The sequence below is a fragment of the Bos javanicus genome, chromosome 21 (genome assembly GCF_032452875.1).
Source record: "Bos javanicus breed banteng chromosome 21, ARS-OSU_banteng_1.0, whole genome shotgun sequence".
Classification (NCBI taxonomy): Eukaryota; Metazoa; Chordata; class Mammalia; order Artiodactyla; family Bovidae; genus Bos; species Bos javanicus.
The window spans coordinates 14,096,358-14,111,427 of NC_083888.1; the positions used below are offsets into that span (position 1 = coordinate 14,096,358).

The 15,070-nt window shown below is 49.9% G+C and overlaps 1 protein-coding gene across 1 annotated transcript in view; it reads right to left on the bottom strand.

Annotated features, from left to right (window-relative positions):
- Positions 1-620: 620 nt before the first annotated feature.
- The window catches only part of ST8SIA2 (ST8 alpha-N-acetyl-neuraminide alpha-2,8-sialyltransferase 2), a 72,450-nt gene continuing 58,000 nt past the window's right edge, over positions 621-15,070 (bottom strand). Inside the window, exon 6 of the mRNA XM_061394307.1 lies at positions 621-5,217. Coding sequence (XP_061250291.1) covers positions 4,932-5,217 — 286 coding nt within the window. The 3' untranslated portion in view covers positions 621-4,931. The remainder of the gene's footprint in view (positions 5,218-15,070) is intronic.

Genomic DNA, 15,070 nt, shown 5'->3' on the forward strand with positions numbered 1-15,070 from the left:
GGGCATTCAGGAGGCAGCACGCGTGTCTGCAGCCCCATCTGACTGGCATCATTCACTCCCCTTCCTGTTCTATTCATTCTGGAAGAGGAGCCTGAATTAGGCATGAAGAGATTTATCAAACAGCAGCCCCCTTGGAGCTGGTAGTCTCTTCTGCCATCTGGACAGTTTCTACCCTGTGACAACAGCAGCGGGAATGATTTACGAGGTCCCACAGCTCCACCCCCTGGGCCTGGTAAAACCTGAAGGGCTCTTATCCTTTCCAAAACAGAGCGGGATTTCGTCTGTGCTGAACACAAGCGGCGGTTCACACTGAGGTCCGCCTGACTCTCTAACTGACGCCCAGACTCACGGAGCCAGGACTGTGCCTCAGATCGGTTTTCAGTTTACAGTGACTCAGCTGCACTGATTAACAGAAAAAGCCCTCAAGTGGGAACCAGAAGGCCTGGATGCAAATTCTTTTGGTGACCTATGTGGCTTCATGTGGTTTTTGCCTCAGTCTTATGATCTACACAGTGGGGATAATGATTTCTGTATCTTCTCAACTCACTGATTCTTTGGAGGTTCCTGTGGCATCATATGAGGCAAAATGATTTTCTTAATTATACAGCCCTTGATAGGCATTAAGGATTTAATCCAACAAACATTTATTGAGCAACTGCTGTGTGCTATGCACCACCCCCGGTGCCATGATGGACACAGATGAATAAAACACGGTCCCTGCCCTTGGCGAGCTTACAGTCTAAGACAGTCATAGGACAAGTGCACAGTAACTATAATACAAGGCAGAATGTGGTAAGTGCCGTGAGAAAGGGACAAATAAAGTGCTATGGTGGTTCAGCAGATGGAGAGATCCCAGTGGCTGGTTGATCGCGGGAGCTTCATGGAAGATGTGGTTTCTGCATGGGCCTTGAAGGAAGCAGAAGAGAGTGTTCCAGGGGATGGGAACAGCAAGACCAAAGGCACAGAGACAGGACAGGAAGACTGGGCACCTTTTTGAGGAATGACGACTATTCTAGAGGGACCAGTGCAGGGTGTAAGGGAAGGATGGGGCCTTATTGGATGGCCTGTAACGTCAGGACAAAGACTTGCACATCATTTTAAAAGTTTGTGAATGGCTGGAGATTAAACAGATAAATCTCTATGGATGTTTAGGATAGATGGAGAACGTGCAAGCAGGCCCAGAGGAACCGGCGAGAGGAGACCGATGTTGAAATTGCCGGAGCAACCAGAAGGCAAGGATGGTGCAAGAGCAGCAAGGGGATTCGTGGAGAAGAAACCAAGATGACTTCAGGGTTTCAGAACTGGGTGGAGAGACTGTGGAAGAAGAGGAGGCAGAAGTGATAGATTCGGCTTCAGAGATGTTGAGTTTCTGGCGCCACCAGAACAGGTGGGATGAATGACCAGTGAGCAGTGTACAATCGAGCCTGGAGCTCGAGGGAGGTGCCGAGCTGCAGGAAGTGGAGGATGACTTCACAGGAAGGCGGGGGGTACTAACAGAGCATGCAAAGCTGTGATGAAAGGGGCCCGAGGAGAGGACACCGCGGTGCGGAAGGTCTGAGTGTGGGCCAAGGAGGAGAGAGGGATACAACAGTCAGGTCTACCATGGCTACTCTCTAGATTAAGGTGAGGGTGTCAATAAATAAGTCATAAATACATAAATAAATAAATACATAAATAAACACTGAAGGGGCAATGGGCAAGGGGAGGAAAATCATGAGAATGTGGCCTCTGGGCACCTTGGGGACAGGGAACGTCCAGGAGTCAGTGTGGAGCTGAGCAATGCAGAGAGCTTGGTGATGAGAAGGGGCTTTTGACCTGAAGTCTCTGGTCCCAGGAGCGTGGAGGCCAAGAGGGTGTTGAGAGGAAAGGTGGCACCAGCACCAGAGAGCCCCTCCTGGGCCTGGGGATGAGGGGATGCGGCCATGGGGGTCAGGACGGGTGGCTGGGTGCCTGCTGGTGGACAGAGAGCACAAAGCGGGTAGAGTGGCTAAGGACCAGCGAGGGGATGGATGTTCCCTCAGAAATGGGAGGAAGACAGTGAAAGGGGAGGACAGAGGTCAAGAGATCCGGAGTAGACACTGCATTTCAGATGGCTCCATCTCTGCAGCAAAGGAGGAGGCTGAGAGTGGGGCTCAGTTGGGGGCTTGAGGAGAATGCAGAAGGGCTGAGGGGCTTCAGGGTGGGTGAGGACGAGGGGACTGGGGATGACTGAGGGTCAGTGGGAGGTTGGTTGACTGCACCTGCTCCTGGAGGCCTGTGGCCACTGTCGTTACAAGGCATCGGATCAGGGTACCAGGTACCAGGTACAGACTGGGACTCCTTGGGGCTGCCCCAGGCTAGCCGGGCTGGGTCAGACGCTACAGTGGACTCTCAGGCAAACTGAGCTCTAAGCAGGAGGAGAAGACGGCTGCCTCCTGATCGTGGAAAGGTGGCTGTGGAGGGGAAGCCAAGGCCTTGGAGCTCCTGCCATCACATAGCTGCTTTGGCAGCACAGGGCGTGCAGGTTGGGAGTGGTGACATGTGGGCTGTCCTGGGCCCCCAGCACTCTTTAGAGAGAGCCCAGAGGCTGCTTTGGCAGCACAGGGCGTGCAGGTTGGGAGTGGTGACATGTGGGCTGTCCTGGGTCCCCAGCACTCTCTAGAGAGAGCCCAGAGGCAGATGGTCCCTGCCCCCTCAACTCTGTTAGTTTCAGTTTAAGGAACCAAGACCGAGAAGAGACAGAAAGAAAGCCATGTTTTAAAAAGAGCTCTGGCCCTTTGATTCCCCTGCAGGGAGGGGCATTGACAGGTACATGGACGCAGGGCTGACTCCGGACCTGACATGAGGCGCCTCTCTGCACTCGCCACTGGAACCTCCTGGAACCCAAGGCCTTGGCTAATCCCCTGAGCCTGGAAATTCTGCCTGTTTCCCAGGATGCTGGAGGCTTCAACAAGGGAACACCTTCCAGGGCCTCTGAGATCCTCAGGGTGAAAAGCCCCTTGGAGAAGTGTAAAATACGAGACGTTAATTTCCACTTCTTGCGAGAAGTCCAAACCACTCTGTTCCCACAGAGGCTGTGAGGGCTGTTGCTTTTTAAAATACTCACTTTACAGTGCAAATCCCAAATCTCAGACTTCAAGTGTCAACAAGAATAGCAACGAGGGAGGAAACACAGGGATGCAGATGTGGTTCAGAGCTGGAGCGTCCGCCTGTGGGTTTAAGAGGTTCTGAGCATCCTTCCACCGCCCCCACTGGCTTCCCATCAGGCATTCATTTCGAGCAAATGTCCTGCTCTGAATCATCATTGATTATGTCTGGCCTCCTAGGCTTGGAAACAGATCTTGATCCCTTTTCTTAACTCCCTTCACCTTCAAGACAATGTTGTTGTTGTTTTTAAACTTATCTTTTGAATAGATTTTAAAACACTTATTTATCAGGCAAGAGAATGAGCTAACAAATCAAGCTGGCTAACGCTCATCTACACGTGACCTGTGATTCGAGCCCCACGTTATCCGCATGGAGCCCAGGTTTCCCCACAGAGATTATATCCAGTATTAGGATACTGCATTTGGATACTTGGGTTTAAAAAAAAAAGTCTGAACTCTTCATCTTCATAGGGTTTGTGTCAAATTCTAAAATCACTGCCTCTGTGAAAACAGGGAGGTGGGGATGGACGTTGAACCCTCTCCCCGGAGGGATGAAAACCTCAGTGTTGGAGCTCAGTGCTGGCTAGTGTGACCATCAGGATAAGAAAGCGACAAGAAAGTGACGCTGACACAGCAGTCTAGCTGCAGAGGCCCGAAGCACAGGGCAGAAAGCAAACACAGGGGCTGCAGGCAAACGGAGCGCGGCCATGGAGACGCTTACCATTCTTCCCGGCCTCGCATTCTGGGGCTCCTGAGGCAACCAGAAAGGCAATTTTAAAAGCATGACATTTATCTTTGCTGTGCCCTTTCAAGCTTTTGCAGCGGCTTCCCTGGTGGCCGAAGGGAACAGGACTGTCCCTCTGGGGACATTCTAACAGGGCAAGGAAGGAGGCTAACCCTGAGGATGAAAGCCCAGGCTCCCTTCCTCCATGACGGACTCAAGTTGCTTTAAAGAACCACCACCACACTTGGGACCCTCTTTTGCCTTATTCTGGGCCAGAGCACCAACTCTCTTGGTAGGAAGTTGTGACTTTTCAAAAACACGCTTTGGGACACCCTAGCAATTGGGTGTCATCTGCCTGCTCCGTGCCAGGTTCCTGGGGGTTCTTGCAAAGCTGGACTATGACCTGTCCACCGTGTCTTCTCCAGCCTTCTCCCCAGATCTATGGAGGCCACTCTGGGACAGGCGGGTCAACCATGGTTCATCCCGTGGGCAGTTCAACTCTAAGTTCACAGACCCAAGTGCTCAGCTCTGACTTGGCCTCTGCTCCTCGGGGACCATGTGCTCCTTTGCTGGGCTGAACATTCCAACCTCTCTCTTCTCTAAGAACAGCACCGTGTTAGACATGGGTCCAGTTGTCCCCTCTGGGTCTTGGCTCACCCAGAATCCACATTTCTCAGAGGCTCGAGGCAGCTGTCCACAGGTCTCTCTGATCACCCGTGAGCCCAAAGACCTCTCCAATCCAGGAGGCAGCATGCCATCCCAAGTCGTGGGACTGGCTTCTTTTCACATCGAGTCCTTCTGCCCCCAAAGATGCACCGAGTCTCAATCTGGTCCAGGTGGGTTCTCCACACCTTCTTCTTGTGGCTTATCTGCCTAATGCTAGATGAACACCACACAGTTATAAATACTCAGGTCAATATATATATGCAGGAATAGATATATATATTCTGGTCACTGTTTTACACTTGAACAAAGAAAACCACTAGCCTGCTTGTTCTAGAGTCTGTGCCGCCCCGACTCCCATCTGCCTGTGGTGTAGCTGGAAGCAAATGTGAGCCACTGAGTCCCACTGGGCGCCCACCTTACGTGGCCCCGTCGCACTGGCCGACAGTCAGTTTCAAAGCCCCCTGCTCGTGGAGGCTCTTCAGGGCCTTGAACTCCAGGGGCATGGTGTGGGGGCTGGCCTGGGAGGTGTAGCCATACTTGAGGCTGTCGTAATAGTGGTACTTGACAGGATTCTGGTTCTGATCTAGCGGAAAGGGCCAGAAGCCATAGAGGTAGATCTGGTTGCAGAAACGCGTGGCCAGGGTGTACATCAAGAGGCCCGTGGTGGGTCTTTTGATGTGAACTTTGTTAGTCAGCCAGTATCTGGAGGAAAAAAGTGGAAAAAAAAGAAACACACAAAAAATTAACATGAGTTTATGAATTATACTTTCCAGGAAGGAGGAGACTTTTATCTTGCTCCACAGCCTGCCTCTTGCCACTCCAGCAACTGTAGATACCAATCGAGTGGCCGATTCCAAGGTCCTTTCACAGAGGACTGACAGCCACCATTTAAATTAATATTTTAATTGGAGGATAATTACGATATTGTGGTGGTTTTTGCCATATATCAACATGAATCGGCCAGAGGTATGCATGTGTTCCCCCCATTCTGAAACCCCTCCTCCGCCCTCCCCATCCCATCCTTTTGGGTTTGGGTGCCCTGCTTTATGCATCCAACTTGCACGGATCCTCTGTTTTACATATGGTAATATACGTGTTTCAGTGAGATTCTCTCAAACCATTCCACCCTCTCCTCCCACAGAGTTCAAAAGTCTGCTCTTTACATCTGTGTCTTCTTTGCCGCCATGTATGTAGGATTGTTAGTACTATCTTTCTAAATGCCACATATATATATGTGCTAATATATAGTATTTGTCTTTCTCTTTCTGATTTACTTCACTCTGTATAATAGGCTCTAGGTTCATCCACCTCATTAGAACTAACTCAAATGTGTTCCTTTTTATAGCTGAGTAACATTCCATTGCGTATATGTACCACAACTTCCTTATCCATCCATTTGCCGATGGACATCTAGGTTCCTTCCATGCCCTAGCTAATGTAAATAGTGACAGCCATCATTTATCAAGTACTGGAACTGCCCTTAGGCTCTGTGCTTTCATATATGTGATTGGATGTAAAGAACACAAGCCTGTGAATACATGCAGATGCAGACACGAGGTTCAGAGATGGAGTGGCTTGCCCAAGGTCACCGAGGTAGAAAGGAAAGGACCTTGCCTCGAGCTCAGTGCATAGCAGTGCGTGTGTGCTCAGTCGTGTCCGACTCTTTGCGAGCCCATGGACTGTAGCCTGCCAGGTTCCTCTGTCCGTGGGATTTTCCCTGCAAGAATCCTGGAGAGGACTGCCGTTTCCTGCTCCAGGGGATCTTCCTGATCCAGGGACTGAACCCCAGTGTCTTGTGTCTCCTTTATTGGCAGCCAGATTCTTTACCACTGAGCCACCAGGGAAGCCCAGGCCTGTTGAAATCTAAAGCAGGGGTTGGCAAACCTTTTCTATAAAGGGCCAGGTGGCGCCACACTCCTGGCCTCTGCTGTCATAGCATTAAAAGCAGCCACAGAAAACATACACAGGTGTGGCCGATCTTGGTGCTCTGGCCAGCTCTGATAAGGGGCCGCCTCTTGCGTGATCCCACTGCCTAGCGCCATGCCTGGGTTTGGCAGGGGTTGACGTCCTTGCCTCCTAAGCGTCATCAGATTTCCTTCCCATCCCTGCCCACCAGCCCCACGACCCTCTGATATGAGCTGCCCATTTCTGAGCACATGTGGCTTCCCTGGAGGGCTGGAGGCCGGGGGAAGGCAGCAGCAAATAGTGGCCTGCCCTATGCGGCTGGGTCCCACAGAGGAGTCTGCCAGGAGTGTTAGAGGAGACACGGGCAGGGTGGGGAAGAGTGCTTGCTGTTGTCTAGTCTCTAAGTCGTGCCCGACTCTTTGCAATTCCATGGACTGTAGCCCACCGGGCTCCTCTGTCCATGGGATTTTTCAGGCAAGAATACTGGGGTGGGTTGCCATTTCCTTCTCCAGGGGATCCTCCTGACCCAGGGATCGAACCCACGTCTCCTGTATGGGGAAGAGTGGAGCCTTAGGCTAAGGGCTTCCTGTGAGTGAGGCACTGAGCTTCCTCCAAACATAGAGGGCCTCAGTTTACCTGCACAAGAAAACAGAAAGGAAGAAACCACCTCCATTGCACCGACTAAGCGACAGAGATTGAAAGGGGGTTTCAGTGACAGTTCTGTCAACAGCCACCTGTGTGTCCTTGAGCAAGTCGCTTCTCCCTGCTGAACCCACGTTTCACGTTTATACAACAACGGGGCACAGACCGTGGGACCACCAAGACAGCCTCCAGGGGCTTCCCAGGTGGCTCAGCGGTAGAGAACCCACCTGCCAGTGCAGGAGACGCAGGTTCTATCCCTGGGCTGGGAAGACCCCCTGGAGAAGGAAATGGCAACCCACTCCAGTGTTCTCGCCTGGAGAATCCCATGGACAGAGGAGCCTGGCGGGCTACAGTCCACGGGGTCACAAAGAGTCAGACACGACTGAGCGACTACCAACAACAAAGACAGCCTCCAAGTTCCATATAATCCAGAAGTGGGAAAACGGCCACTCTCATTGTCCTCACTTTCGTTTCCCATCATGGTTTTTCTCCTGCTTGGATTTAGAATGAGGGTGTGGTCCAACCTCTTTCTCTCTAGTAAAACCTTCCACTTACCCTATGCTGAGCCCCTTTATTTTTTTTGATTTAAAAATATTTTTTGGCCACATCGCATGGCATGCTGGATCTTCCTTGATCAGGTATCAAACCTGTGCCCCCTGCACTGGAAGTGTGGAGTCTTAATTATTGGACGGTCAGGGATGTCCTGAAGCCCTGTAAGTGTAATGTGTGTGCTCAATGGCACTGAGCTGAGCTTGGGGGGACCCTGTGGGGTGAAGGCAGGGCGAGTGCAAGGAATAGAAGAATCCACAAGAGAGCAGCTGGTCCCTGCTAAGTGCTTATCTACGTCGGCTTAACCACCTCTAGCAACAGCAGCTCATCCCCTCCTGAGCTAGTCCATTGCACTTTCAGCTTTAACTCAACGCTTCTCACCCTACGCTGCCCACTGGAATCGCCTGCAGCTTTAAGAGGACCGAGGCCTGGTTCCCACCATCCAGGTGCAGCCTGGACACTGAGATTTTTAAAACCTCCCCCAGTAAATTCAACTGTACAGCCAAGGCTAAGAAGCCCTGCTCTAACTGGCAGGCAGTTCTGCCACAAGAACCTAAGAAGGAGACTTGTTTAGAGAAAAGAGAGGGGTAAAAGTAAGCATGAGGCGTAGTCACAGAGCTTTAAAGACAACTGGGCCTGGGGACCTCATCCAGCTTAGCAACCTGGCAAGGGGATATAACTGAACGAGCTGGGACACGTGTGGAGGGAAAACTGACACTGGCCTCTGTGTTGCCAAGGCAACAGGGAGCAGCATGCTCTGTAGCATCTAATAGGGTGCCCGGTTTTACGGCTGTCCTGTGTGGTGGTGTCAAATTTTCTAATTTTTTCAAAGCTATCCGAAATCTGGATTTTCAAGCAATTTCTCCAAAATTTTAAATGTTGGCAACTAATTTAAAACATTAAAAAAAAATCACGTGGGTCCCTCTTGAGTGAGTTAATAGACCACATCTGTGAGTAATCCACGGGTCTCCTGGATCGAACTCGTTTCCGTCTCTCAATTTACAGAGGAAAAAATGAGAATCCAGGGTGACCTGCCCGAGAAGAGGCAAACTTCTCACGCAGCTGGTCACATAGAGCTCGGATAAATGCGGCTTCCCGCCTCCTGTGTCCCGGGCTGTTTGCGCTCCATGGTGATTCTGCGGGGGAGGGTGTCGGGGCTGAGATGAGCTAGCTGCAGCCGCTGTTGATGGTATCCAGAGACACACGAACCACAGGCTGTGTCCCCACATGGGAGCATCTCACAGATTGCTCACTTTCTGAGATATTCAAACCTAACAACAGCCACATGCCATATTCGGGATTTGTGGTTTGTTTATTTTCTGATCGCAAGGCTTTAGCAGGGTAAGACCTTTAGAAATTCCTTTTTTTTTTTTTTTTCTGGCCATTGATGCTTTGCCCAGAGAGGGGCTGGGAAGAATGAAATCAGTGGGGAAATGTCCATGTAGCTCCTAGGTGGGTCTGAGGTTACCCAGACCTGTGCTGTGCCCTCCTCATAGATACGCCTGTCCCCTACATGTCCTCTGGGTGAACCTTCCCTGCCGCCCCCAAACTAAGCTCATGAATCACGTCTTCCTGGAAACGCTCCCTTTGTTCCCCTCTCTTCTCCTCTGCTCAAACTGAGTTAGTCATTCCCCTGTTATTACCATGAGTTTTATTTCCATGTTTCCTATTGTGCTTCTCAACCCGGGCTGATCCTTCATGACTGTCTGGGTTGGACTCCCACTACACTGTGATCTCCCCACGCCTTACCCTCCTTTGCGGGTGATCAGAGGCCCTTGGCTCGGTGTGTGCTGCAGCCAAGGCACCGTGGCAGAGACAGCATCACTCGACCAGTTCTCCGTGGGCTCGCCTAAGTCTCTCAGCATCCCTTGTCAAAGAGCTGGGGTCACGTGACCAGTTCTGGCCAATGGGCTGCAGCTGGAAATGCCCCCTGCTGGACTCAAGGTTCCTCCAGTGCTTTTTTTTCCTGCCTTGGATAACCTCAATGACTCCTGGAAAGATGTCAGCCTAAGATAGAAGAATCCTAGGTCCTTGAATCACTGGTTGGAAGAGAGCCCCCACCAACCCACATCACACTTTGTGAGGATGGGAAACTTCCGTTGTGCGAAATCACAAGGGCTCCGGGGATTGTTACTGTAGCATAAACTAGAATTGATTATCCTGGTTTCCACGGTGCTCGGCAAGTGCTGGACTTAAATGGAATTGCAAAAGGGGAAGTGGTAGTAAAGGAGGGGGGTGGCTAGCAGTGCACGAAGCTTTGTGAGTCTGACCGGCTGGGACAGGAAGAGAAATGCCCAGCCTCTCAAATCTGCTGCACAGGATCGCTCAGCGAAAGGTATTAGGAGCAAAAGAGGCTCCAGAGTGAACTGAGCTCAGCGGCAGGAGGGACCCTCTCATTTCCGATTCTGCCTCTCTGGGTAAACGAGAACTCCCGAGCGAGGTCTGACAGGGACATGGGGCCACCGTCTAACGAGCAGCTTGTTCTAGAAGCTGGTGGAGTTATGCAGGAACAAATCACTCTCCATTTCCTTTATCTCTCCTCAGCCGCCCTGGCCAATTTAGAGACAGTGTGCATGGCCGACTTGTAGACGATTTCTTTTCCTTAGGATAACAGCTGGGTGTTGAAACACAAACTAATTAATTTTGCCTTCCCAAATGAGGTTAGCTGGGTGTATCTGGGATGCTGCATTGACAATGCACCTTTAAATATACCAGTCTGGAGGTTTTAATTAGAAGGCAAAGTAATCTCCAAGAAGGCAGTAATTATTTTTCAAAGCAGTTACCCCAATTGCCAAGACGATTAAGCACCATGTTTTACGAGCGTGGACGGCAATAAATGAGGAGGGCCAAAAATCATCGCCAAAGCGCCTTTTTTGTCTGTCTCCCTGGGTTCCTGTGCTGAGTACATGGCAAGCATGGTGGTTGCCACTTTCAGAAAAAGTGGCCAAGAGGGCTTTCTCTAAGCTGAAAGCACTTCATGGGATATGGTGCATATCATCCCTAAGGAACAGCAATGTGTCACAGGTGGTCGCTGAGGGACTCTTGGTGATGCTTTGCACAGATCAGCAGCAAAGCCAGGAGCAGGGCTCTCAGACAGCCTGGTCTCTCATCGTCTACATTGGCAGCCAGCGGTGGTCCAGGGACCCCACAGCTCATCACTGTCCTTTCCTTGGGAGTGCATGAGAGCTCTGGCGTCTTGGGGGGATCTCAGGATGTGGCTTTCCAGGTTTGTGGAAGTGGAGATTGGAGATTTGTTTCAGAGGTTGGGGTAAACCTGCAGAGCTGGGCAAACCCTGGGGATTCTTGAGGCCAATGCCTGGTGCCCAGGCCTCCATGCTTACCCAAGTTGGTGCTCTCAGTGAGCCAGGCTAGCCTCAAGTCTGACCATGCCACCAACAGAGCCCCCATGACCCCTGGGGTCCACAGGAGGACATCCAACACCCTCAGCCCGACTGGTGAAGTCCTTGAGATCTGGGCTTGAAACCCCTCCCACCATCTGGCATGCACAGCCACACTATTACCAGGGACTTCCGGCTTCTTCCAGGACACCACTACCTCCTACTTCTCCTGGCTGGCAACTCCTTCTGACAGTCTCAGCTTCAATGCCACTTCCTGCAGGAAGCCTTCCAGGACCTGCCTGGATGCTTCTGTGTCCTGTGTGCTGTTCTTTTCCTATCCTAGCACCGACCATGCTATAATGACTTGTTTACTTGTCTTTCTCCTCCCCTACCATTTAAATTTCTATGACAAGTGGGTTGACTTTCTGCTTCCATATTACCCCAGATCCAAGTATAGCTCATCTACAAAGTGGGTGCTTCACAATCTTTATTTAATGAAGCAATGAGTGAAGATGAGCAAGTAGAGGCTAGTGTTTGCCTTTGGGGGAACTGGCAGGAGAGATGAAGGAGTCCAGCCTTACCCCAAACCCTTCTAGGCAGACACTGGATCCTCACGTGTGAAAGGTAGGCTTACAGCATCCCAGACAGTATGTTGCCCAAAGAAAGGAGGACAAACAAGATGCTGGTTACTTAAGGGGTTCTTCCTGCTACATACGGGTCGGGCAGCTCCCTGCTCAGGGAGTCAAAAGACAGCCACTCTCGCACAGATATTGCATCTGTCCTAGAGGCCATGCAAGGACCTGGCAAAACCATTTCCTGGGGGTTTAAACCTTCTGGCTAGGGCTTTCCTGGTGGCTCAGTGGTAAAGAATCAGCCTGCCAATGCAGAAGATACAGGCTTGATTACTGTTTCGGGAAGATCTCACATGCCTTGGATCTCACAACTATACCTGTGTGCCACAACTACTGAGCCTGTGCTCTAGAGCCCCATGAGCCGTGCCTACTGAGCCCATATGCTGCAACTAGTGAAGCCCGTGCACCCTGGAGCCCGTGCTCCGCCACGGTGCGATGAGAAGCCCGCGCACCACAACTTGGGCGTAGCCCCACCCGCTGCAACTACAGAGAAGCCCATGCAGCAACAAAGACCCAGCACAACAAAAACAAAACAAAACAGAACAAGAAACACCTTCAGGCTAGATTCTAGAATCTAAACTGCTGCTGCTGCTACTGCTAAGTCACTTCAGTTGTGTCCGACTCTGTGTGACCCCATAGACGGCAGCCTACCAGGCTCCCCTGTCCCTGGGCTTCTCCAGGCAAGAACACTGAAGTGGGTTGCCATTTCCTTCTCCAATGCCTGAAAGTGAAAAGTGAAAGGGAAGTTGCTCAGTCGTGTCCGACCCTCAGCGACCCCATGGACTGCAGCCCACCAAGCTCCTCTGTCCACGGAATTTTCCAGGCAAGAGTACTGGAGTAGGGTGCCATCGCCTTCTCCAAGAATCTAAACTGATGCCACGCCAAACAGAAAATATATATTTATATATTTAACCTCACTCATAATGGAAGGAATCCAATTTCACACAACAATCAGATGTCATTTTTTCATCAGATTGGCAGAGATAGCAGGTATTAATAATATGTCATGTTGGCGAGGTTAAGGGAAAACAGGTATTTTCAATAATCATATGTGGGAGTGTAAATTGGTACCTACCTCTAGGTTGGGCAATTTGGCAATCTCCAGGAAAACTAACAATGTGTGTCTCAAAAACCATCTCTTTGTAGCAACAGCACATCTAAAAAGCAAGCCTACATACATATGTGTGTAGATGTCAGCCTCGGATGATCTCTGTAATAATGATTATACCAGCAGAAGATTGGAAAAGCCTGTGATGCCCACTGATGCCTTCTGCTTACAGAAATTATGGTCCAGATATGGTGGACTGTTAGGCAGCTGTGAAGGAGAATGAAGTGGTGCATGTCGATATGGAATAATTTTCAGAATTTAGCAAATGCAGTACTTAAAACATGCTCCCTAAGGTGTGCAAGTGGATATCTCTGGAAGGTTACACATAGAAAAACCAGTTTAACAGGCTGTCTCTGTGGAGAAGGGCTCATTTTTCACTTGAAATCCTTCTGTACTATTTGACTTTTTCTTTGGACTATGTACACTGCTATTAAAAAAAAAATGGAGACAATCCATTAAAAATGACCAAATACCACCTGTGATTTAACGCTCCAGTCCTTCTTCCCTTTCTTTAGGTGACACCACCATGAGCTTCCCTGGTGGCTCAGCTGGTAAAGAAACTGCCTGTAATGCAGGAGACCCAGGTTTGATTGCTGGGTTGGGAAGATCCACAGAAGGAAATGGCAGCTCATTCCAGTATTCTTGCCTGGGGAAATCCCATGGACAGAGAAGCCTGGCCGGCTACAGTCCAGACAGGGGTGGTAAGAGCTGGATACGACTTAGCGACTAAACCTCCACCATGGAACATACTTTCACATTCCATATCTGTGTTCGCTGGAGGAGACTGGGCAAACCACTGGGCAAAGCAAAACATAAAACAGAAACAGTATTGTAACAAATTCAGTACTTTTAAAAATGGTCCACATCAAAAAAAAAAAAAATCTTTAAAAAAATCTATAAAAAAACCCAAAACTCATTATGTTGAAGTCATATCTCCCAGTACTTCAGAATGTGACCTTTGGAGATAAAAGTCTTTACAGAGATAACCAAGTTAGAGTGAGGTTATGAGACTGAGTTCTAATCTAATCCAACTGATGTCCTTAAAGCTGGAGACAGACACACAGGGAGGATGATGAGGACGGCCATCTATAAGCCACAGAAAGACACGTGGAACAGATTCTTCCCCCAAAGCCCCCAGAAGAATTTCTAGCTTCCAAACTGTAGGGCAACACATTTCTGTTCTTTAGGTCACCTGCCCTGTGGTGCTGTTATAGGACCCCTTGCAAACTAACACACTCGCTGTATAATATGGATTTCCCTTTCCACTGCCCAGGAAGGGGCATGCCTTGCACACTGGACATCTCCAAGAATGCGGAATTCATCCGTTCCTAAGAGGCAACCATCATTTCAGATGATTGTATTTGATGGAATGTTCTTCCCAGTGTCCATAGGAAACTGGACTCACTCTAGATCAGGGGTCCCCAACCTCCAGGTCACGGACTGGTACCTCCTGTCAGATCAGTGGCAGCCTTAGATTAAAGTGCACAATTAATGTAATGTTCTAGAATAAAACCATCCCCTACACTGGCCCATGAAAAAAGTTGTTTTCCATGAAATTGGTCCCTGGTGCCAAAAAGGTTGGGCTTCCCAGGTGGTGCTATTGGTAAATAACCAGCCTGCCAATGCAGGTAGACATAAGATACGTGGGTTTGATCCCTGGGTTGGGAAGATCTCCTGGAGGAGGGCATAACAACCTACTCCAGTATTCTTGCCTGGAGAGTCCCATGGACAGAGGAACCTGGCGGGCTACAGTCCATAAGGTCACACAGAGTCGGATCCGACTGAAGTGACTTAGCACGCATGCACACCAAAAAAGGTTGGGGACTGCTGCTATAGATTCTTTCCCAGAACTCATTCCACACCTGCAGCCTCACAGCCCAAATCAGTGACTCTTTCAAGGCAGCAGCCTTCATTTAATGATTTTTGTGTTTCCCCAGCACAGGCCTGGAAGCCTCAAGGTGTCTGTAAATATTTGCTGAATGAAGAAAGACTGCTGCCATGCTCTTTGGAGACTTCTTTTTCCAAATCCTTTCAACTTTTGAATTTCTTTGCCTCTGTGGCCCCTCTCCAGCCTGGTACCCAAAACTGAATGGGATTCTCCGAGTGGGATTTGACCAAGGTGTAACTGAACTCCCTGACTCTCAAAGATGTAATCCGTCCATCCATCGCTAAGGATGTGTACTGTTAAGATCACGTTATCCCTTTGAGCGACCACACCTCTGCTGATGGTTGGTACTGCTGATCCCTCTGTACCCATACAATCGTTTGGAACCTAAGTAGAGAGTCTTGAATTCATTCATTCATATGAAATGTCTTCCTCTTGGATTGGCTCATTGTTTCAGCCTGACAAGGGCTTCCCTCATGCTTAGATGGTAAAGAAT